Source organism: Monodelphis domestica, chromosome 6 (genome assembly GCF_027887165.1).
Source record: "Monodelphis domestica isolate mMonDom1 chromosome 6, mMonDom1.pri, whole genome shotgun sequence".
NCBI classification, from domain to species: domain Eukaryota; kingdom Metazoa; phylum Chordata; class Mammalia; order Didelphimorphia; family Didelphidae; genus Monodelphis; species Monodelphis domestica.
In genome coordinates, this window is record NC_077232.1 from 209,564,935 (window position 1) to 209,590,533 (window position 25,599).

At 38.0% G+C, this 25,599-nt stretch overlaps 1 protein-coding gene across 4 annotated transcripts in view; it reads left to right on the top strand.

Moving 5' to 3' along the window:
- Positions 1–25,599, top strand: part of PALLD (palladin, cytoskeletal associated protein) — a 490,519-nt gene that overhangs the window by 10,280 nt on the left and 454,640 nt on the right. For 3 of the 4 annotated variants that reach the window (XM_007496142.3, XM_007496140.3, XM_001365702.4), the window contains exon 2: positions 10,935–11,950. In XM_007496142.3, the coding sequence (XP_007496204.1) occupies positions 11,013–11,950 (938 nt within the window). In that variant the 5' untranslated portion in view covers positions 10,935–11,012. Of the gene's footprint in view, positions 1–8,528; positions 8,682–10,934; positions 11,951–25,599 lie in introns of those variants that run through there. The other variant, XM_056802873.1, reaches the window with a different exon arrangement.

The window sequence follows — 25,599 nt, forward strand, 5'->3', positions numbered from 1 at the left end:
CAGAGATGTTTTGTGACTTGCACTTAGAGTCAAACAGTTATCGAATGTCTGAGGCAGGCTTTGAATCTAGATCTTCCTAAACCCAAGTCTAGCACTCTACTAAAACTTCCTAACATCCACTATGTGTTTAATAAATCCATCTTGATTTGAATTATGGCTGAAGATCATGGCCTCAGTCTAAGAACGTTGTGAGTTCTTAAGTCTTAGAACTAGAAGGAATCTTGGATACCATCTTTGACAACCCCCTCATTTTGGAAATGAGACCCAGAGAGATGACATGAAGTAAATAGTGGAGCAAAGATCAAAAGCAAGATCTTCTGACTCCTAATCCAGTGCTTTTGTCTTATTGTAGCCAAAAATAATTGTTGCTTTTGGTGTTTTGCTTTTCTGAACACAGAATAGATAGACTGATCCTTGGATAATTCAAGTTTTTCCTTTGTATAGACCCAACCAGATCTTGCATGTGATTGGCATAGCCTTCAAAAATACAGGGTCACCTTTATGATGTATAGCATCAAAGCAGGCCTTTAATGGAAACTTGGGGTCATAGAGCTAGTGGAAGGGTAGAGTATGGTCCAGAATTCAAGTCTCCTGACTACTTCTGGTCCAGGGCTCTTTCCACAATACTACGCTCATTCTCTGCATTATAGTTGTTTAAGCCATACATCCATTGGTTTTGATCAGAAATCTGAAGCAAAATGAATTAGCAATCCCAGTTTTGTTGAAAGACCAGCATGCCAATGCATATTGATTGGAATTCTCTCTGCTAAAAATAAGAAAGGAATGTTGACCTGCTCTATCTGACTGTGTTCAATAATGGTGATGACAGATCAATAGATCACCCCCTGTAGGCCACTACCGATTCTTCATGACTTCATTTGGTATTTTCCTGGCAAAGTTACTTGAGTGGTTTGTCTTCTCCAGCTCATATTAAAGATAAGGAAACTGAGGCAAGTAGGTTAAGTAAATTCCCCAGGGTCACATAGATAGTAAGTGTCTGAGACTAGATTTAAATTCAGGAAGATGAGTCTTCCTGACTCTAGAATGGGCACTCTATCCACTGTGCCTTCTAGCTGCACCATACCTTTCTGTAAATTCTTCATACGGAATTTTCCCAATAAATGGGTGCCTCACTTGCCTCCGCCTGATACCAATTAATTGAACCTGTGGGTTATCCACTATTCATCCCTCAATCTCATAGCATGATTTATCTGTCTTCATCCTTACATGTCGACATTCTTGTGATGGCATCCTTTATATTTATTCTGATGTGTAAAAATTTGGAAGTTGTTCATATCCACTCTGCAGCTAACATACCATTGTCTTATAACATACCATTGTCTTATGGACAGTGCTCAACTTCAGTTATCCAGAAACTATGGTTTTTAATAGCTAGATGTTAGAGTGAATCAAGTGCTGAAATGGAGCCAGGAAATTCTAAGTTCAAATCCTGTCCTAACACTTATGGGATAATAATAATAATATTAATAATAATACTAAATAATTATACAATATAATAAATAATAATTACATAAATTGTTATAAGGATCAAATAAAATAATTTCTATCATAATATGTAATAGTTGACTATATCACTGGTACTAAAAATGTTATAACATCATTATTTCAAGCCCTAAAGAAATATCAACTTTCTTTGTTTCTATTTACTCCCATAATATCCAAAGACATAACTATGTATTAAATTACTAAATCAATAATTACTTAACAATTTAATATGGAATACATGTAAAACCCAAATCAAATTGCTTACTAGATCCAGGAAAGGGGGTCATTTAGATTATATAATTTCAGATAATTTAATATGAAATGAGGGAGAACCTATTACACTAAGTATCAGGAAGACCTGGATGCAAAAATAAATATGAATACTATTATATTGGTTTTGGCAAAGTTCACTCTTGTAGCCCATACTACTCTGAAAAAGCAATAGCAAAAAAAAAATGTCTAAGCACAAAGCACTTTATACAATGATTGTTTGAATTCTTGTCTTTGACTGTTGCTGAGACACTCAGATTTGTATTTCTTCCCCATTTTTATGGAATTAGATTAAAATAAAAATCAACTTCTACATGCTTGTAGAAACTATAGCCGTAAATGGGGAATGAACAAGCATTTATTAGCACCTACTGTATGACAAGTGCTTTACAAAGATTATCTCATTTGAAGTCATTGTTTCAGTTACTTTGGATAGTGAGGTCACAACCCAATTTCTTCTCTTTATTTAAGGTTCACATCTGAAACATACAACAAACTTCTGGTTCCAGCTACAGGAACTGAAGTATCATGATAGCAGCGCTGGGGAACACCATAGATTCAAATCAGGAAGAAATAAGAGCCAATAAAACACATCAAATTAATGTTGTATTGGGGAAAAATAAAAACCACATAAGAGAAATGTTCAAAAACACCCTTTACTCTTTTTCATTTCACCTTTTTAATCTCCAGTTTTACCCCTATCACTCTATATAATTGGGAAATATTTACATCCTTGAAAAGATGATGACCTCAGGGGCAGCTGGGTGGTTCAGTGGATTGAGAGTCAGGCCTAGAGACAGGAGGTCCTGGATTCAAATCTCACCTCAGACACTTCTTAGCTGTGTGACCCTGGGCAAGTCACCACTCTTCTGCCTTAGAACCAAAACAGTTGGTTCTAAGAAGAAGGTAAGGGTTTAAAAAATAAGTTCTCTTTCTTGTTGATTCTCATATTCCGTAGGCAAGCTAAGTGATAAAATGTCTAGAATACTGGTCTTGGAGTCAAAAAAATAAGTTCATATCCAGCCTTGAGCACTTACTAGTCTTAGACAAATCACTTAACCACTGTCTGCCTGTTTCTGAACTGTAAAATGAGGATAATAATAACCCCTACTTCCCAGGAATTTTGCCATGATCAAATGATAGAATATTTAAAAAGTTCTTAGCAAACAATGCCTGGCACACAGATAGCACTTAATGAATGCTTATTATTTTTCTTTCTTCCCTTCATGGGATTCAAACCTGGAGTGGACCATAGAGATCATCCAATGTGAGTCCTTTATTTTATAGGTGGAAAACCTCAAACAAGTTAAGTGAATTTTTCCCAAGTCAAGGAAGTAGTTAGCAGCATTGAGAGAATTCAAACCCAGGACTCTTGACTCCAAATCCAGTCCTCACTCCAATCCACTATGGCAATTCTTCTCGTCTTCTTCACTTTCCTCTTCCAATAATGAGTTAAATTAATAAATTCAAAATGTAAAAAAATATTGAATCTTTTTTAGATGAATATCACAAGCATTTTCCAAACCAATGAGTATTGTGCTTTTCCAAAAAGTGCCTTTGGGAAGCTGCATCCTTACTTATTTCACAATTGCTACAATCACTCCAAACATCTGTGGGATCCTTTCTTTGAAATTACCTTCAGTGCCTGCATTACATTCTTCTGGAAAGTCAATAAGCATTTATTTAGTGCTTACTAAAGTTCCAGGCAGTATGTTAAGCATGAGGGATAAAAGATAATCAAAAGACAGCCCCTGCTCTCAAGGAGTTCAAAATCGAATGTGGGAACAGCATGAAAACAACTATGCACAAACAAGACACAGGCAAGCATTAAGGGGGACCAGGGAATTCTTCTAGAAGATTAGATTTTAGCTAAGAATTAAAGGAAGCCATAGAGATCAGGAGATAAAGGGGAGAAGAGAATTCTAAGCATGGAGGATAGTCAGTGGAAAGGCCCAGAGTTAGAAAATTGAGTGTATTGTGAGAGGAATAGAAAAGAGGCCAGTATCACTGCCCCACAGAGGGGAATAAGATGAGGGGAAAAAAACAAAACAGGAGCCTCGCTCAAGTCCTACCTCTAACATATGCTGGCCGTGCTTCACTCATCAAATCATTTCATCTTCAGTACTCTGAGATTGTTACTTAAAGAGAAGGTTTCTGTCTACATTGGTAGAGGGAGTTTTCTCATTCAGAAATTGCCTACACTAATTACCTCATAGGCCTAGTCCTTATCCCTATCCCCAAATAAACCAATTAGCTTTTGCAACACTCCCTTGAAAATGTCTCTGATAGTTATTCAAAGTTGGAATAATACTTAATTACTTCTCCTGGTCAGAAGTTTCCCATGAGTTTCTCCTTTGCCCTGTACATCTGTCCCAGGTCTGGGCTAGGTTGCAGAGCATCTCAGATTGCAGGGAATCAGCATTATGATTTTTGATCACTCCCAAGGGATTACTTTCTCAACAATCACAGCTTTCTTTTCCATTAACTCACAAAGTCCCCAGCCTATCTGAATATGTGTCTCAGCTTCTTCGAGATGCTGATGCATTGCAGCTGATAGCCAAAGTCCAAAACTGCCTGTCTAGCAGGTAATCCCAGATGTGAAAGGTTTCTGGTTGACATTTATTTATTTTATTGCTATTTAATTTATTATTAATTCATTTATTCCAGATTTAGTCATGTGCATCCACACACATTATAATCACAGAACCACGGAGTCTTTAAGCTAGAAGAAATCTCAGAAACCATATAGTTCAACCTTCATCTGACCAAAATCCAATGATTGAGAGACCCCACAAATGGTTGCACTGCCTTTGCTCTAAGAACTCCAGTAGTGGGAGGTATTTGATAACTCACTGTCTCCTGAGACAATCCATTCTACTTTGGGACAGGTCTGGTTGTTTAGCTGGCTTTGCTGATATCAAGCCCAAATTTCTCCCCATTCAGTTTCTATTGCCTGAACCCAAGCAGAAAAAAATCTAATTCATTCCCCAATTGATAGCCCTTTAAATACCTGGGAATATTTATTATGTCTCATGCCCCTCTCCATTTCCCATTAGGCATTCTTTTCCTCACGTTCCTGAATCACTTGTTCAGCATGTTCTCCAGTCCTCCCAACATCCTCACTACCTCCCCTGAATATACTGCAACTAGGCAGTTAGATGACTCAGTAAATAGTGTGCTGGACCCAGAGTCAGAAAAACCCCTCAAACATTATCCGGACTAAGCTGCTTAACCTTGACATACTTTAATTTCCCATTTGTAAAAGGGGGATAAAAAAAACCTTCCTCCCAGGCTTTAGGGGAGGATAAAATGAAGTATTTGTAAAGTGTTTTGCAAACCTTAAGCTGATATATATAGAGAGAGACTGATAGATAGATAGATAGATAGATAGATAGATAGATAGATAGATAGATAGATGGATGGATAGGTAGGTAGATAGATAGATAGATAGATAGATAGATAGATAGATAGATAGATAGATAGATGGATAGGTAGATAGGTAGATAGATAGATATCAGGCACTAGTGGTAGTAGCAGCAGCAGCAGTAAGCGTACTAGTACTAGTAATAGTACTAGTAGTACTTATAGTAGTAGTGCTAGCACTAATAGTAGTATTTCCTAAATTTCAGTGCCAAGAACTGAACACAGTAACCTAGATGTACATGCTCTGTCCAAGGAAGTGTGTTGTGGAACTATTGCTTTATCTCTCTTAATATTGTCTAGGAAAGCTTTAGCCTTTTTGCCCACAGTTTAATCATACAGATCTTCTTGGTAGTTCCTGTTTCCTACACACATATCCCCCAGGCTATATTGTGGAGTTAACTTTTAGAAATCAAAATTTGACACACATCTCTCTCAGAAGTTATCAAATGTACACACTGTACATTTCAGCCCATCAGTTTGCCCTGTTGAGATCTTTTTTCATTAGCTACTATTTCCTGAAATGTGGCAGTTATCCTTTCAGATTTCATTAAATTAAAATTTGACATCCATGCCATCTGTGTCTTTATCTGAGCAAATAGAACTAGAATTATAAACCAAAATTCTTGAATTTATTCCAGTATGCCTCAGGCTTCATAAGCAAAAACAGTGGATGTAAGACTTCAACAAAGACATTTCAGAGAAAAAATTAAATGGTAGAAAGAGCTTTGGACTAGAAGTAGTCAAGAGTCCTGAGTTCTAGACCAAGCTCTACCATTTAGTATCTATATGACCCTATGTCTTCATTAAAGTGCTATTCTGATCCCACATAGCATAAAGATGTCCCTGTGTTCTTGAAGGTTATGTCAATGAGATACAAGCTTATTTTTCTTTACAAGGAGGTCACTGTATATATTGTACTCTTAGTCCTGCTCACTTCACTCTGCACTAGTTTAGGAAGATTTTTCCCATTTTCCTCTGAAAATGTCTATTTCTTCATTTATTATGGTGCAAAATCTGTTCCCTTAAGAACTGAATATTCTCTGTGTTTCCAGGGTATAATACATAGCTATATAATTATTATCTATAAAATTACACATTACATGTTATTTGGATATGCAGTTATTACCTATTGTAAATATATAATAAATATATGTATATATTACATATTAGTCCCTTTCCTCTTTCTTTGATTCCTTTGCATTGACTAGGATGAACTTGGGCCCCTCGCACTTATTCCTCTGACTGCTTATTGAGTTCAGAACCTTGTAAGAGAACATTTCCTAGAATATACATTCTTCTTGTAACATAATGTAGGGGGAGAACTAAGAACAAAGTATTAATTCTTGTATCTAATGTTCAATTTGGACTACACATTTGGGAGATTAGTTGAAGCAGGAAGTGAGTTGAGTGAAGTTCACCTCTACATAAATTTATAGAGATTTCTTACAACCATAGAATCTGTATTTATGGGAGATTAGATTAGAAATATATTTGCTTCATGAATGAGGAGCTGATAGAGGATCAGATCAAGCAATGAAGGCAACTTGGCGGGGGGGGGGGGGAATTGTGTGAGTCCCCATCTAAGAGGTGTCTTCAAACAGTAATGCTTCTTTTCAGAGTCATCTCTTTCCATTTTTGGTAATATCTCCCTCTCATCTTTAAATTTGTCACATTTCTACCTTTTCTTTATAGCCTCAATAAAATACCGGCCCCTCAGACTTCACATAACACTCATATATACTTATCCTGTAATATTCTTTATTATAAGTACATGTTTTCTTCCTTCTGGTCCCTTAACTGCTTTCCTCAAGAGGAGAGGTTGTGTCATCTCTTTGTCTGGATTATCATCCATACTGGGTCCCTTAACAATAGGTGCACCCCAATGTTCTGCCCTAGGTTCTCTTTTTTCTCTTTTGGACCTCATCAATCCCAGTAAAAAATAATAACTACTACTTACACAGTATTTACTATGTGCCAGGCACTATGCTTATCTCTTTTGATTTTTAAAACAACTCTAAGAAGTAGGTATTTTATTATCTTCCCATTTTACAGATCAGAAAACTGAAGTGAACAAAGGTTAAGTGCTTTACCCAAGTTTACACATTTAGTGTGAACTAACAACATATCTAATGGCATCCAGTGACTAGAAAGTGTCCAAGTTGAGATCTGAATGCAGGTCTTCCTAAATTCAGGCCAAGACCTCTACCCACTGCACCAACTAGCCACCTAATCCCATGGATTATATTATTATTTCTATGCAAATCCTCTCATGGCTACATATCTAACCCTAGACTCTTTCCTAAATTCTAATCCAACATGGTCAGCAGTGCCTGGCACATAATATTTACTAAATAAAGGCTTTGATTAGTATATGTATATCAATATACTAATACAAATATATTATGTCCAAAATAGAACTCATTATCTTTCCTCCAAAACCCATCCCTCTTCTAAACCTTCCTATTTCTGTTAAGGGTACCACCACTCTTCTTATTTCACAAGTTCACATTCTCAGTAGTGTCTTAGACTTAACAGTCTCACTTCTCATCCTCTCAGTTCCAAAATCCTGGCATTTCTATCACTATAATATTCCCTGCATCTATCCCCTTCTCTCTACTCATTGAGCCACCACCATTTCTCAGGCCTTCACAACTTGTCATCAATATTATAGTCAAGAGCCCCCTAATTTATCTCCATGATTCAAGTGTCTTCCTCTCTGTAGCCTGTACTCCACTCATCTTCCTGCAGGCCTGATCATATAAACTCCAAAAAACTTTCATCACTCCCTTTTACTTCTAGAATCAAAGAGAAATTCCTCTATAGAATATTTTAATCCTTCCTAACCCCTGTCTACCACCTCTCCATCCAGTTTTAGTGGATGTGATTCCCAATCATGCTTCCCCAAGCTGGCTTCCTTGATGTGTTTAATATATAACACATTATTCTTAGAGCTCTATAACATTGTCCTGGGTGTATGTCATGACAAGAATGTATTCCTTCTTCACCACTATGTCTTTGAATTCTCTGTTTCCTTAAAAACCCAGCTCTTGAAGGGTAGCTCTGTGGCTTGGTGGATCAGAAACCAATCCCAGAGATGGGAGGTCCTACATTCAAATCTGGTCTCAGACACTGTGACAGAGGCTGGCACTAAAAAAAAAGTGCCAGGCTGAAGAGTGTGTGAAATTGATCACCTCATGGGGGAGGGGTCCCAAGGGATTGGAATCTTGAGAAGACTCTGGCTGGTAGAGGAGTTGGTCTCTTTCAATCTTGAGAAACCGAAGGGAGAGGGTGTAAAAAAATTCTTTCTCCTGAGGGTTACCCACTTTTTACTGCTGCTGACTAGACATCCTTCCCCCCAACTTTTCCCAATTGAAAAGACTATTGAAGAGGAAGCCTGAGAAAGACAATTTAAATCTCTGTTGGACTTTACTTCACCTCCTGTTGCCCTCAGTCTGAACTGTGGTCAAGGGGCCAAACCCAGGGTGAGTCAATCTGACTTTCTCTCAGGGGGCTCAGGTTGCCAAAGCCTGAATTCCCTAAAACTCAAGGAGGGAGGGGAAAGGGTTTAGATAGAGACAGGGACCCCTTTTCCCACTTTCCCTTTCCCATTCTTCCCTGCTCATTTTTCCTTTGTATTACCTTGATTGAGTTGACATTAAAAAGAGTTAACTTTTCCCCAAGCAGTGTGTGAGGGAACAGATCAAGAGGAGACCCTTTGGTTTTGAGTAGTGGAGGGGGGACAAGAGGGACAAGAGTGAATTGGGGAGACCAATTTTAGCTAAGAAGGGAAGGCAGAAGGGGGAAAATCTTCAAACTCCCTCTCCTCCCTCTGAGCCAATTCTAAACATCAGCTGTCTCCCCTATACCACACTTTGAGAAGGGGGATCTCCACTCTTTCCCCCTCTCAATATTGAAAGTCTGAACCCCTAGGGGTACAAAACCTCCCCCTTATAATACAATACCTTCCTACCTGAGCAAGTCACTTAACACCAATTGCCTAACCTTTACCGCTCTTTTGTCTTGAAACCGATATACATTATTGATTCTAAGATAGTTTTTTTTTAAAAAACTCATTATATATGGGACCTTTCTTACTTCCTCAACTACCAGTAGTTCTGCTCCCTCATGACTTTGTGTTAATTTTGTATATACTACCTACATTTATCTGTCTATATGGTTTGTCTCCCCAACAGAATTTAAGTTCCTTGAGAAAAGGGGCTATTTTATTTTTATCTATATCTCCAGCAGCAAGCATAATGCCTCATTCATTTCTGGTGCATAATAATGTTTGCTGATATATTATATCAACTTTGTATCTCTACCAGTGCTTTTCACATTGTTCTGAATCTAGAATGTGATGAATAAGATGATCAATATGTTTCTTGAATGTATCTTTTCCTCTAAAGATGGATAAATAAATAGCTTTTGCTGAACTAGCATTTATAGATCTGCTTATTGCTACAGCTTAAAGTGTTCATTAATTAGATTTCCTTTGCAAGGAAAAAGTCTGCAAGCCTTGCATGTACCTGTGTAGGATAGTAAAAACATTCATGGGTAAGAGAACTGGCATAGTGCACTCTAAATTGTCATTTGTTTTCATATTGCTATGCAATCATTTGTAAGAGTTTAAAATGATACACAAGTGTGATCGGTATGCATGCATTTAATGTGCTAATTTCCCTAAGCAACCACAGATAAATATATAGGTGTCTTCTCCCAATCATAGGACCTCAGAATTAGAAGGACTAGAGAGGTCATGTAGACTTATCTGAACCTCAAACAAGGATTCACTTTTGAACATTCTTGACAAATAAACATCTGATCTCTCCAAAGACATCCATTCCACTTTTCAATAACGGTCATTGTAATCAATGGAAGCTTTGTTTATTAATCATAATCATTAAAATGGTAGAGGGAGGGGAAAATGTCAGGTGCTCAAAGATGAAAAATGATATGGGACCCCAAAGGAAAGTGAGAATTGAGTTAATTGTAGTAGCATTTAGGATTTGGGCTCAGATGAGGAATATAGCATCAACAAAGTGATCAACAGGAATCGGGCGTCCTAAATTAGACAGGTACTCTTAATTTAGAAGCCAGAGAGTATTTTAAGGAGAGGCACTTTATCCAGTTATTCATCAAAGGAAGAGGAAACATTTAACGTTCTACTACACTTGACTGTTCTTTTTATAGACATATTCTTCCCAACCTCTTTAGAACCAGCTGGGTTTGACTCTTCATTTGCCATCAGTCACACACAACCTAAATCAAAGAAAATAATAAGTGGTAGGCATTAAGACTGAATTGATGTAGCAAAATATTTGCCCCGTCAAGGAGAAGAGAGGGCAGAAAGAGAGGGAATTTGGAACTCAAAAATTATTTAAAATGAATGTTTAAAATTGTTTTTACAGGTGATTGAAGAAAAATAAAATAAAAACACTTTTGCTTTTTTATTTTAAATATTGCTTTTAAAAGATTGAAGTTAAAGTTATCTCCCTTCCACTCTCCCCCTCCCACTGAGAAGGCAAGCAATGTAATATCAATTGTATCCAAAAAAAAACATTAAAAATAAATAAATAAATAAATGGTGAACACTGAACATTTCTTATTTCACTCTGATGTGCTTTGCAATTTAATAACCAGGGGTATATAGTTAAAGAGTAACTGTTCCATAATAAAATGCAGAAAGTATTTATTTTATTGTATCACTCTTTAATAAAGATCATGTTGTCTTCCAGAGCCTGCAAGAACAAAACTGTGAATTGCCAGTATCTCTGAACTCCCACCCAAGAGTGCACAAGGGCTATTCTGAAAATATGTCGGAGACGTCTTCCCATGAATCTTTCTATGATTCCCTATCAGATGTTCAGGAAGACACAAAGAATGCAGATTTCTTCCCTGAATTATCAGCCTTTCTCAGTCAGGAAGAAATAAACAAGAGCCTTGACCTAGCTCGGGAAGCCATAGCCAACTCTGAAGTGGAAGATTCTGACTCAGAAAAAGAGATCACTCACATTTTTAAAACCTCTCCATCAAGCCTCTGTGAAAAAACTTCTCAAAAGGAGACCAAACTAGCTGAAAAGAGGACTCCAACAATGCCTCAGGGAAACAGACCCATTCGAAGTCAGACTTTACCAGAACAAGAACCCCCAGTCCCTCAAAATAGGAGTATCTCTTCACCTATGTCCAAGAGAAAACCGGTTGGCTCACCCTTGCTGACCGCCAGTCCCAGCTATATTAGGAGCCTCCGGAACGCTGAGAGACGTGGTCCAAAGGCACTTAACTTGAGTGCTAAGTCCAAATCAGTAAGCCAGGGGGGCCTTGGCTCCCAGAGCCAACTCCGTGACAAGGCAGCTAATTTGATTGAAGAGCTCTCATCTATATTTAGAGAAGCAGCAAAACCAAGAAACCGAAATCTAAATGGAGAATCCTCATCACCAGATAGTGGGTACCTGTCTCCAAAGAATCAGCCATCAACCTTAAGTACTTCAGCCAGCCAGAGTCCAACTGAAGACCACCCAGCAATGGAGACAGAAGTCAAACTGCCTACAGCTAACCACCTCAATAACTACTGCCAGAAAAGCCAGGCCATTACTCAGTCTGGCAATGGCATCTTTCATAAGCCACTTCATGATCCCATGAGCCTCCCAGCTGCCCCACGATTCACCCAGAAACTGAGAAGTCAAGAAGTAGCTGAAGGGAGCAGAGTGTATTTGGAATGCCGAGTCATGGGCAATCCAGTTCCTCGGGTCAGGTAAGGGGTTGGTTTGATTCAAATTGTTGATTTTATTTTTAAGTGTGAATGAGATCTTGGCATTTTGGTCATCTGAGAATCAATGTGCTCAGACAGGCTAGGACAAGGCAAGGAATAAGATGAGCAGAACCTCCCATTGTAATTATGCTCTTCCTTCCTCTTGGAAGGACATGTATTGATAGAGTTCTCTGTGTTCCTGCCTCAGTAGATTTCAATATATTTCAAGCACTGTCTTCCTTTTGCTATTTTGACTGTTTTTTTTTTCTTTTCTGGTGAGAGTATCATTATATTGACAAGAAGAAGGTGACTACAAACAGAATGGAAGCGGGATACTAAAAGAGGCACAAATAAGCTATAATGGACATACATAACATAGAAATTAATTTTATGTGTGACTAATGGTATACCAGTTTCATATATAGGCATGATAAATATATGACATATAAATATATGTAAATAAAAATATGATAAATATATAGGCAGGTAGGTGACATAACTGGGCGTGGAGTCAGGAAGACTCATTCGCTTGTGTTCAAATTTAATCTCAGATATGTACTATATTCCCTCAGGCAACCTGTTTGCCTCAGTTTCCTCATCTATAAAATGAGCTGGAAAATTAAATGGCATGCCATTGTAGCATTTTTGCAAAGAAAACCCCAAATCAGTTCAAAAAATGTCAAGATACAACTGAAACAACAGAACAATAAAGAATATCAAAGTCATTTTAGAACAATTTTTAAAACACTGGTTCTGGAGTCAAAGGACTTGAATTCAAATCCTACCTTTGAAGTTTACTGCCTGTGTGAACAAATTGGTCATTTTAGGCCTCAGTTGCCTCATTTGTAATATGAGGTGGTGGAACTATGTGACTTCTAGAACCTCTTCTAGCTTGAGATCTATGATTCTAAGTCTTCTGGTAATTTCCAGTGAAATATAATTTTTCACTCTCTACATAGCAAGGTCAAGAGGAGCCCGATTTAAGCACAAATAGCTTCATAAGGCAAAATAGCTTTATATTGCTTTCATCATTGAGGAACTTGTATCCTCCCTCTTGCCTTTCTTATTCCACAAGCTGACAGCAGAGGGCAGTGGAAGGCTCTTTAATGCATATATACAATAAGATGCAGTCTGAATGCTGCCTTTCCATTTCTGCTGAAGTTTCTCAATTTTACTTAAGATACAGAACAAATTGTGTCTCTTCCTTTCATAGCCTATCCAGACAAAAATCAGCATTTGCTGATGTCAAGCCCTTAAGAGCTTTGAAACCTATATTGCCACCTCCATTTAGCTCTAAGCTTCAGCCCTTTCTTGATGGATTACATCACACTGTAATGGGACCCCAAAAACACACAAAAATTCTCTGTTTCAAAATTCAAGAAATACTTAGATGAGCAGACTACCAATCCTATAATGAAATGGGGAACATGCTAACCCTGAGGTCCTAGGACTTGAGTTCAAATCTTAATTCTGCCCCTTATTACTCATATGACCCGTTATCAGTATCAGCTTCAGTTTTCTCACTTGTAAAAATGAAGGAGCCAGACAAAATGAATTCTAAGTTCCCTTCCAACTTTAGACTGTTTTTAAACACTTACCTTCTGTCTTAGTCTGTGTTTTCATTCCAAAGCAGAAGGGCAGTAAGGGCTAGGCAATAGGGCTTGACTGATTCGCTCAGGGCCACACAACTAGGAAGTGTCTGAGGTCAGATTTGAACCCAGGATCACCCATCCCCATCTAGCTCTCTCTCACTGAGCCACCTAACTGTCTCTCCAGCTTTAGATCTTTAAGGAACCCGAAAGATTCCCTTCAGGTTCCAGCAATAATTCAAGTACTAAAAGGTAGCTGCAGTGTACTAGAAACATCACTGACCTCAGATCAGAATCATGAGCTTTTGTGATCACCTTAACTAGGGGGGCTTAACTTGGGATCTATGGGAAAAGTCATATTTCAAACTTTGTATATAAATATATATGCACATGTCTATATAATTATAATTGGCTTATATAATATATATGTAAATACGCATGTATTGTATATAAATTGTCTACATGGTGGTTTATATAAAATATATAATCATTTTCACATATATATGTATGTATCTCTATTTCGACATAATTGATTTCCTTGATCACCTCATGTGTTTTATTTTATCTATTTAAAAATACGATTCTAAGATATCTAAGGATCCAATCTAATCTAAGATATCTAAGATATTCTAAGGGTCCATGGGCTTCACCAGGGTGCCAAAGGGGTCCTCAAAACAAAAAAGATTCAGAGCTCTTTCCTTGGACAAATTTCCAAAGCGATAATCACTAAGGGTGAATACCAGTGACTGACACCTGCCAGAAAGTGGGCTTGATTGAGATTAAGTGACTTGTCTAACATCATCCAATCAACTAGTGCCAAAATCAAGATTAGAAGAGAAAATTAGGTGGGACAATGTACTTCTTCACAGAGAGGTGCCCAAGCTGTGCCTCAGAGTTTTAACTGGACCTCCATACGAAGGTGCAAGACCTCAGGGTAATATCCCAGGTACTATGGCAAAAGCTCCCTTCTCCCAGGTCCAACCTTCCTCCTCCCCATGAAAGTGGGCTCTCTGAGGGATGAGATAATCCAATCCTAGCACAACTCCTCTTAGAATTGGACTATCCTGGGGGCAGCTGGGTAGCTCAGTGGATTGAGAGCCAGTCCTAGAGACCGGAGTTCCTAGATTCAAATCTGGCCTCAGATACTTCCCAGCTGTGTGACCCTGGGCAAGTCACTTGACCCCCATTGCCTAGCCCTTACCACTCTTCTGCCTTGGAGCCACTACACAGTATTGACTCCAAGATGGAAGATAAGGGTTTAAAAAAAAAAAAAGAATTGGACCATCCTTTGTGGCACCACCCCATTACCCTCCTCGATGTTTTTGTCCTGCATAAAAGAATCTCTACTAAAGTGTGAGACAAAAAAACTACCTCAAGAAATCTTGCCAGAGTTCCTACTTTGAAAGGAGATTTAAATAGGATAGAGAAGTGTATTAGCATTTTACACTAGGCCAACACTAATGAACAATAGTTAGTCATGGCTGTGGTCCAGCCGTGGTCCAGCCCTACAAGCTGAACAGCTGCACAATGAGGCAACTCAGTCCATCTCCTTTAGTCTCACCCATCTCAGCTTCCTCCAAGTAGGCTTCAGGGCCTTCAGAAAAGGCTTTTCTGTAACAATTGAAAGCATAGCCATAAAACTTATTCAGCAACTAAATAATATGCAAATGACAAGGAAAAACTTACATTTATGTAGTGCTTTAAGGCTCTTTCAAACGCATCATTTTATTCCAGAGTCATTAAACAAAATAGAGTTAGATTTCACATGTTGCTTGCTAACTAAGCACCTACATAGTGACTTTCCTATGTACTTTTTCCTTATCCTTTCCAATTGTCTTTTTTTTTATAATTATAAAAACCTACACAGATGCATCAATCAGCAAGCATTTGTTAAGTGGTTACAATGTGCCTAGCCATGTGCTAGTTCTGGGACTACTGGGACAAAAGTGAAAGAGTTCCTGCCCTCAAGGAGCAGATAGATAGATGATAGATAGATAGATAGATAGATAGATAGATAGATAGATAGATAGATAGATAGATAGATAGATAGATATAGATAGATAGATAGAATTATTATATTAATAAATTAATTAATTATATTTAAATCTAAATTAATAACCCTTAGCAACATCAGAGCTACAACAATAAAAATTACTTTAATGGGGCAGGAGAAAGAAGAGGTAGTTAACTGGGTATTTTAATGTGAAAAACCAAACTAATTAATTAATTAAAAACAAAAACTTGCTTGGGATAGGGGCAACAGATAATATCCACAATAAAAAAGAGGAAATACTCTTAAAAATTGAGTTGCATTTATATAGTTCTTAATATGTTTACAAAGTACTCCCACATCTGACATTTTGTCTAACCCTTAAAACAATCCAGTAAGGGAGGTCTTCAATACATCCTTAATATGGAAACTCCCTCCATCAAACCAAATAACAGATGGTCTTTGAAATTTCTTTATGGCTCCAAGAGTTTAAGCAACTTACACATAATCCCAAAGCTATGAAAAGGGAAAGGCAAGATGTGAATCCACGACTTCATGTCTCTATGACCAGCAGCCGTAGTCATTAGTGCCATGCAGCCTGCATGAAAGAAACAGGGTGACTTAATTGCGTAGCTTATAGAGGTAGGCAGAGCTTTATTGAGGTGTAGTAACTTGCCCCGCATCACCGAGATATTTAGTGACAAAGCCAGGATTGGAACTCAGGACATAATCTTAGACCTTAAAAGAATCTCAAGAAATTTTCCTCCAGTTTTCAGCTCTCGGGCAGGAAAGGCATCATTACTCTTTCAGAGAAGAGGAAATCAAAGCCCAGGGAAATTGTTACTTGTTCAATGCTACATAGTAACAGAAAAAGAATCAGAATCAAAGTCTTCTAGCCACTCTTCTTTCCATTAGACCAGTTCTTTGACTTCATAAGTATGATTCTTAAGGGGGAAAAGGAAATAAACTAAATTTACAGCTATGGGTTGACATTTCTTTAATGTTAAAAAAAAAACAAAACACTTGAGTCTTCTCTCTGTAGTTGTTGCTCTAGTCACCAGTTGCCATGCTCTTCACTCCCTATGATCTCATACCTTATCCCCCCACAATCAGGCTCTCGTTTTCCTTCCAGGGGGACAATTATCTAATCCAACAAATTTATTGAGTTAATAGGCTAATGGGAGAAGGCAGTAAAGGTCCTTCCTCCAGCACCTAGGCTACACATGTAGCACATTTTACCAAATGCCTTCTGGAGACAATAAAAAAAGATGTTATTTGTATCTCTTGAATACTTCAAAGGATCTATGAATGATTTCATCATTGTGGACACACTCTCAGACTGCAATCCCATCCAACTCCTTAGTGGATAGCTTTATAAGTTGCTGGGGCCAAGTAATTTATCACCTGATAGCCAACTTTTCCATGATGAGGTTCTCTACTCTTAGCTAATGAGGGATTTCAGGCTTGGAAAGACTTCAAAATTGCCTAGTCCAATCCAGCTTTACAGACTAGGGAATAGAGGGTCCAAAGAGACCTGTGCAAGGTCATGCCAGTAGTAAATAGATATCAGGATGTGAACCTGCTTCTGAATCTAATGTTCATTCCACTATTCCATGTTCCCTCTAAGCTCTAGCACAGCCTCTAAAGACCCTTTCCAGTTCAGTAGGATCTGTAGGAGCTCTTGCTACAATGATAACGCCCAGGATCTCATTCAATGAGATTGAATGGAATAGATTTTGTATTCCATAATCCATTTCAAGAAAAGTTTGTTAAACATCTACTCCATAGAGAGCATTGTGCTACAAAGAGAAAAATGAAATTGTCGCAGCCCTGAAGGTTACTTCTAAGTGAGGATAGAGGAAACATATGCATAGTTAAAAACTAAGTATAAAAAAAGTTAAATGAAGTGATTTCAAGATGGAGACAGTGTTAGTACCAGGGATGGAGGGAAAATCAGGAAAGACATCAGTTAGAGAAGATCTCTGAGCTCTGCTTTGAAAGGAGCAGGAGATTCTAGGAGGGAAAATGACGAAGGAGAACATTCCAGAAATGGAGATATATAAAACAAGACAGATGTTTATGATAATTACAGATATTTAAATGCATATATGTATATGGAGACTTATATTTACACATTACACATACACACATGTATATAATCTTTCTAGCATCAAGGTACATAGATATAGGTTATAAGGAATGCATCCTCCAGTAAAATTCTTGGATGGACTGGAGGTCCCCAAAAGATATGTCTGCCAGCAAAATGTGTAACTGTCATACAAGGACTAACTTTGCTGAATTCTGAAAGACTCATTACCAGCCTAACCCTGGTCTTTTTTCCCCCTTCTACAAAGGCAACTCTCAAATACTTATTAAAGCACAGAGGAATGGAGCCATTCCTCACCCTGTTCTTTCCCCACAGCAGTCAATCAAGAATCATTTGTTCACATACTATCATCCTTAATATATCAACTTTTTGAAGACACATTCTTTTTCATTTTTATCTTCACTTTAGTCCCATTTCTTAATATAATTCTCTAATAAATGATTGTCAATTGACACAGAATTCATTGAAAACTGGCAAGAAGTTTGAAGATGCACAAGAGGGAAACAATGATGGATACAAATTGAACTGACTTCATGGAGGTTTTACCCTTATTGATGAAATCACAGATTAAGAATACATAAATATATGTTAAATATTTTATACATTCAAAATACGTGTGTGTCTAAGCAGCTAAGTGGGTACAGTGGATAAAGCACTGGGATTGGAGTTCAAATTCAGCTTCAGGCACTTAGTATGTGTGTGACCGTAGGCAAGCCACTTAGCCTGTTTGCCTCAGTTTCTGCAACTGTAACACGGGAACATCATAGAACCTATCTTACTGGGTTGTTTTGAGGCAAATGAGCTAATAATTGTAAAACACATAGCAGTGTGACTGATACATCATAAGTGCTATATAAATGTTAGCTGTTGTTATTATCTATTTTATCAATCTTATAAATACAGATATTCCCTCCACTGACATAGAATGCTTCCCATCTACATCTGCCTATTCTGGGCAAAACTCTTGTCCATCTCCCCACAAGAAAAGGGAGTCTACTCAGTAGATCAGGAGCTTTTCTTGCTTTTTCCTGATGTCTCACGTTACCAATGGAGTAGGCAAGCTGTCCATCAGTTATCCCTTGCTCTCATAACATAACTAACTTATCTTTTTCTTCAGTTACTGATTTTTGATAGCCTATTTTCTTCATACTAGATCATTTTTTCAAGTGTTGCCACCTGATCATACCCATTGAGAACTTCTTGATTGCCTTATGAGGAATATTCATTCATTTTTTTCAATCCTTCAGAGACTATAGACTTTGGAATACTGCCTAATCTCCAGGTAGAAATCCCTAAACACCCAAAATTGTGGCAAAAACCAAGTGACTGAGAATGTCTATTGTCTAGATTATGACACTGAGTTCCTAAATGCATATATTTGGAGATGGTGGGGCCTTAGAGGTTTATAGTACCTCACTTTTAATTGACCTGAGACACAGAGACCTAGGTTCCCTGACCCCAGTTCCAGGATTCTTTCAATCAATTGAACATTTTCACATACTACATGTCAGACACTGTGCTGAGTTCTGGGGCTACAAAAAAGAAAAATACATTTTCTTTCATTGAAAAGCTTAGAGTCTAGGGAGGGGAAACAACCTATAAATAAATAAATACATACAAAGCAAAGTACAAACAAAATATCAAGGTTGTCTCTCAAAGCCATTCAAAGGAAGTGACATTGTGTTTTCAATTTAGATTTTAGAAGACATTACAAAATTTAAGAGGCAGCTAGAAAGGGTAGTAGATAGAGCACTAGGTTGGAGTCAGGAAGACTCATCTTCCACCTCAAATACTTTCTGTGCTACCCTGGGCAATTTAACCCTGTTTGCTTCAGCTTCTTCATCTGTAAAAAATAAGCTGGAGAGGGAAATGTCAAACCACTCCAGTATCTAGTCCAAGAAAACCCCCAATGCAATCACAAAGAGTCAGACACAACTGAACAATAACAACAATTTTTTAAAAATTACCTTCATGACAAATATGACCTCATGGAAGACTTTATAAAAATAACTGTACTTGTGCAGTAACTGGTTTTGCTTTCCTGTGCCTTATTATGTATACATATATATATATATATATATATATAAACATGGAATTTAGCTTGAAATAGATTTATATTGATTGCTCATTTATTCATCTCTTTTAGAATGCTTTGAGTTCTCAATTCTAAAATGGCCTCAGGTTTTCTTCTCAAGTGCCTTCACATTTTCACAAATGTTCTCCAATGAAAAGATGCCATCTAATGCACACTTTCCATTCTCTGTTACTTAGGGTCTAAGGATGAATGGAACAGTTCTTGATGAGTACTTTTGACTTCTTTGTAACCTAGTAATGCTAGATGAATTTCTTTGAGCCAATGATGTTCCCAGCTGCTACTCCTGCTTATCCTGGAGTGGGTGGGGCAATTTCCTCTGGTCCCCAGGAAACCTTTTCCTCACTTGGCACCTTGCCCCCTCTGCTGCTGCCTGTGCAGGGACCAGAGCCAAGATAGAATGATGCTTTCTCTCCACCCCCTGGTAGATCTAATTATCCCACCCCACCTCCTTCCCTAAGTCCTGAAGCTGGAAGGTCAGCCTTAATTGCTAGGAAAGTAGAAGAACATTGGTAAGTTGGAAAGTCTTCCACATTGAAAACACCTTGGCTCTTGTCTCCTTGCAGCTTTTCACATTGTTTAGTAAGTACGTAAAACACTTACATTTTCAATTTGGCTCCAACAAACAATCTAGGTAACAAACTCTGACATTCCATCACACCCCAGTCTTCCCCAACCCCCATACCCATTAAGCTCAATGTTTTCAGTTTTCACTTTGTTTCCAAAAATGGCTTTCTACAACTTAGAGGCTTCCAGAGGTGCACAACTGAAGGTCTAGGAGAAGGCTTTATTCAGGATGGAGGATGCAAGTCAGATTCTTTAAAAAAAAAAAAAACACAATTTGGCTGTTATATCTCTGGTACCTTCAGAGTTACTGCTGATTAACATGCCCCTGACGTCCACTAAGCTTTCTAGGGAGAGGTTTAAGCGTATGTCATATTTGCTCACTTGCCTTTGGGCAGTCCTGTCTCTGGGATCCCTGGATCTGCTTAGGCACCATTACAACAACCTAATCACCCCCATTTGGACATTGCATTCTTTTGATGCTTAGAAAGAATGGTTTTATAAATCCAACTGTAGCAAATGCAATTATAAGTCTGAAACTTGATGCTCAGAGCGTCTCGTGTTGATGAAAATTAAAAATTCTGGACTGTTTGATGTGCTTTATTTCCAAGCTATTGGGCAGGAAAATTAGTGGAAGCTCTTTTCTTTTCAAAGGCCTTTGTCTGAACTGAGAAACAATGTCATGTGCAAAAGTTGCTGCAGCAGGGACTGCCAGTACCTGAGGACTAAGGGATAAGCCAGATAATGACCATGCGTGGCAGGAAAATTGTTAATTGCCATTGAAAATTGAGTTTGTTCTCTGAGTTATAAGCTCCCAACTCGGGTCCATGCTTTTTCGATCCTTGACGCAATATGACGGGATATGGATAATTAGACTGTACGAGATCTACTGGACCTTGTCTGGAGTAAATTTGGGGATTATTGCTGTGAAAGGCAATGGCTTTGGATGAAGGCTTCATTTTATCCTCCTAGGAGATACGAAGCAATCTCACAGCAGAAAATAAGCATGAACAATTAGGCTGCTGGTTTCAAAAATCCCAGCCCACACAGCCCTGCTGAAGCTGGGGGAAATTGGGCAGGGAGGGAGGGGAGTCCGGATTCAAGGCCCTCATTCATCGCAAGGAGCCAGGTTGGGCTGTGCTGTGTGAGAGAATTAGACACAGTTTCCTCTATCAAGACAAGAGAGAGCCAAAGAGAGCGCACAAAGAGAGCAGTAGTCTCAGACAGAATACAACCAATATACAATTTGCAACTAGCTACCAGCCAATATACCATTCTTTAACACTCGTGGGATATGGCCAACATTGTAATTAAGCATGTGTTGGCACATATTGGCCAGAATCCCAATACATGGAAGTCTTTCATGGGCCAAATATGAGGGTGAAACACTGCTGTTGCCTTTTTATTGCTGTTGTTGTTGTTTATGGAAGTGGGAAGAGTCATTGACTCCTACTTTTTATTTGAATGACTTCTACAAAAGTGCCTTTATATTGTGTTGTTCCTATAGGTCATTTCCCCAAATAAAGATGCCCAGTATCTGTTACAATCTGGCAAACATGGAAATGTGTATCGTATGATAATGTGTGTATAATCTGTATCATATTTACTGCCTTCTTGGGGAAAGAGGAAGGAGAGAGGGAACGTGGTTAGAAAATATCAGAAAACAAATCAAGAAATATTGTATTGACAGGTAATCTAGAAGAAATTTTAAATTATGATGCCAGGTACTAATAATTGCTGACATTTTAATTTGGTATATATACTCTTGTTGGAGCGCCAGAGCAGCCCAATGAGGTAGGTACTGTGTAGGTAAGAGTGCTAGATAATTGAAGCAGTGTGGAATAATGATTAAAGGAGTTGGACATGGAATCAAGAAGATCTAGGTTCAGACCCTTCCCCTGACACTTACTGGCTGTAATAGCAGAAGTCTAGTCACAAACTCTTTGAGCCTTAGTCTCCTCATCTATAAAATGGGGCAGGCAAGTAGTGAAGTCAAGTTTAGAGTCAAGAAGACCTCAGTTTAAATGTTACTAACTGTGTGACCTTGGGCAAGTCACTCAACCTCTATTTGCTTTAGTTTTCTCATCTGTAAAATGGAGATAATAATAGCCCCTACCTCTCAGGGTTGTTGGGAGGGTCAAATTAGATAATAATTGTAATGCACTTAGCAAAGTACTGGTACATAGTAAGAGCCCTATTTTGTTGTTTTTCAGTCATGTCTGACTCTTCATGACCCCCCATGGAGCACAAGTATCCATGGGGCAAGAATACTGGAGTAGATTGTCATTTACTTCTCCAGTGGATCCTTTTGTCAGACAATCAGAGGTTAAATGACTTGCTCAGAATCACACAGCTAGGAAGTGTCTTTTTTTAACCCTTACCTTCCATCTTGGAATCAACACTGGGTATTAGTTCTAAGTCAGAAGAGTGGTAAAAGCTAGGCAATAGGGGTCAAGTGATTTGCCCAAGGTCACACAGCCAGGAAGTATCTGAGGTCAGATTTGAACCCAGGACCTCCTGTCTCTGGGCCTAGCTCTCAATCTACTGAGCCACCCAGCTGCCCCCCTAGGAAATGTCTTAAGACAAATCTGAACTCAGGTCTTCTAATACCAGACCTAGCACTCTATCCAATGAGTCACAACTGCCTGTAAGAGCTATATAATAACTAATAATAATTACTAAGAACTATATAAAGTCAGCTATTATTATTATTATGGGGAAAGTCAATAATAAATGAAAATATTAAATGTTATTAAAGAGCCTATATTGTGTAGAGAGAAACAGTGACATACTGGACCGTGATCCCACCAGGAAGACCTATGTTCAAGTCCTACCTCTGATAAATAGCAGCTGTGTGACCCTGGGTAAATCACATAACTTCTCAGTGTGCTGTGTGATGCTTTGAAACCATATATTGCTGAGAAAGGGCCAACCTGCATTGTTGGAAGATATTCCCTTTATCGGTGACACCCCTAGCTCCTATCTTTATACCATAAAGCTTGTAGTCAGATCATTTGAGGGATAGTCAACAGTGGTCAGAAAGAAAACATAGGTACTTCTTCTGTACCCACAGAAGCCTGGCATCAATACGGTCACTAGTAGTATGCCAAGATTTGAAGGACAAAGAGAAATTTCATTCTGTGACTCAGGGGATCCATTTCAGATATATGTGATATAATGTCGTAGAAATTATTCCCCAGAACAACAGCAAAATCGTACTTGTCCTCCATTAAAAAATGTAAAGAAGTGCTCTAACAGTGGAAACGTTTTGGGTTTCTCCTTTTAAGGACCATTTCTGATTCCCTAATTGCTGGTGAAAGCATACCAAAGTATTGCATCAATCTGAAGGTGATATCACTCTTAGTCGCTAGAAGGAAAGAGAGTTTTAACACCTGATATTCTTCTGAAAATTAATAAGTAGACTTACCCCATTAAGAGGGTGCTTGTATATAAGCTGGATGATGTTTTTTCAACAACCTACAGGCCAAAACAGGTATAAGGAAGAATCAATTAACAGGGTGTGTCTATCCTACTTTAAATCAAAGTTTCATATATACTTTCAATATTCCTACTGCCAAAAACAAATGTTTCACACTTACCTAGTCTCTTTCATCTGGAAATCTCCAAGTCTTTACATTTAATGAACCATTGTTCAACTAAAAAAAAACATAAGATTACATAGATTGATTTAATTTTTTAATTTAAATTTAAAGGTATATCTTCTGGGGGAAGAAGCCCTATTGCCTTCTAGCATCAAGTTCAGCTACTCACTGTTCCATAGAAGGTTTTATTTTTTAACTTAAACTTAAAACCCTTATGTTCCATCTTAGAAACAATACTGTATATTGGTTCCAAAGTAGAAGAGTGGTAAAGACTGGGCAATGGGAGTTAGGTAACTCGCCTAGAGTCGCACAGCTAGGAAATGTCTGAAGTCAAATTTGAATCCAAGACCTCCCTTCTATAGGCTGCACCCTCCAAAGGTGTTTTAAAGGGTTGACCTTTCTTGGAATATTTGTGGGTCCAAGACTGACTACAGTTTAGAATGTCCTTAGTGCCCTAATCACAAAAGTCTTCCAAAACTAGAATTCAATAGATTTCAAATAGAATTCAACAATTTTGCCTCTGATGCCTGTAATTTACTTGGATTCAGATTTTTTAACAGAAGAGGGTTCGGGGAATAGAAGCTACAAAAGCTAGCCAATTTCTGGGCTTCATTAAAGTATGATCTGGCCTAAATGTTGAAAGAGCCTCCTGGAATTAAGTTAGATTTCTGTCCATAAAGAAAAAAAATAATTGAGATCATCTCCTCTATTACCACCTTTAATAAGCCCCAGGCTATTCCCCTATTCCTCATATTATCTTCTGGGAGGCATAGTACCTACCCAAGCCAATTCTGTTCTAGGTCATTTTTGAGCATCCTGTTGACAAGTCTGTTTTCTTTCCAGTGTTCTGACATAACAATATTCCTGTAGTAATCATCTTAAAATGATGTTTGCTGCCCACATGATGATGATGGGAAAAGGCTCAAAAATTCCTGTAGGTAATTTTGATGCCCAGAGTATTTTCTTTCTTTTTTGTAATAATTTATTCATTTATTTAGAATATTTTTCCATGGTTACAAGATTTATGATTTTTCCTACCCCTCTTCACTCCTCCCAGAGGTGACAAGCAATTCCACTGATATATTTATATATATGTGTGTGTGTGTGTGTGTGTGTGTGTGTGTGTGTGTATATATATAATTGTTCAAAATTAATTATGTTTTATTCATATTTACAATAGAGTAGTCATTTAAAGTCAACATCTCCAAACATATTCCCATCGAACCATGTGCTTAATCATGTTTTTCTTCCTTGTTTCTGTTCCCACAGTTCTTTCTCTGGATGTGGATAGCATTTTTTCTCATAAGTTCCTCTGGATTGTCCTGTTTCATTGCATTGCTGCTAGTAGAAAAGTCTACTACATTCAATTGTGCCATAATGTGTCCATCTGTGTACAATGTTCTCCTGGTTCTGTTCCTTTCGCTCTGCATCAATTCTTGGAGGTCTTTCCAGTTCACAAAGGAATCCTCCATTTCCTTATTCCTTTCAGCACAAATAGTATTCTGTCACCATCAGATACCACAATTTGCTCAGCCATTCCCCAATTGAAGGGCATCCCCTCATTTTCCAATTTTTTGCCACCACAAAGAATATGGCTATAAATATTCTTGTACAAGTCTTTTTTTCCCTTATTATCTTTCTGGTGTACAAACCCAGAAATGATATGGCTGGATCAAAGGGCAGGTAATCTTTTAAAGTCCTTTGGACA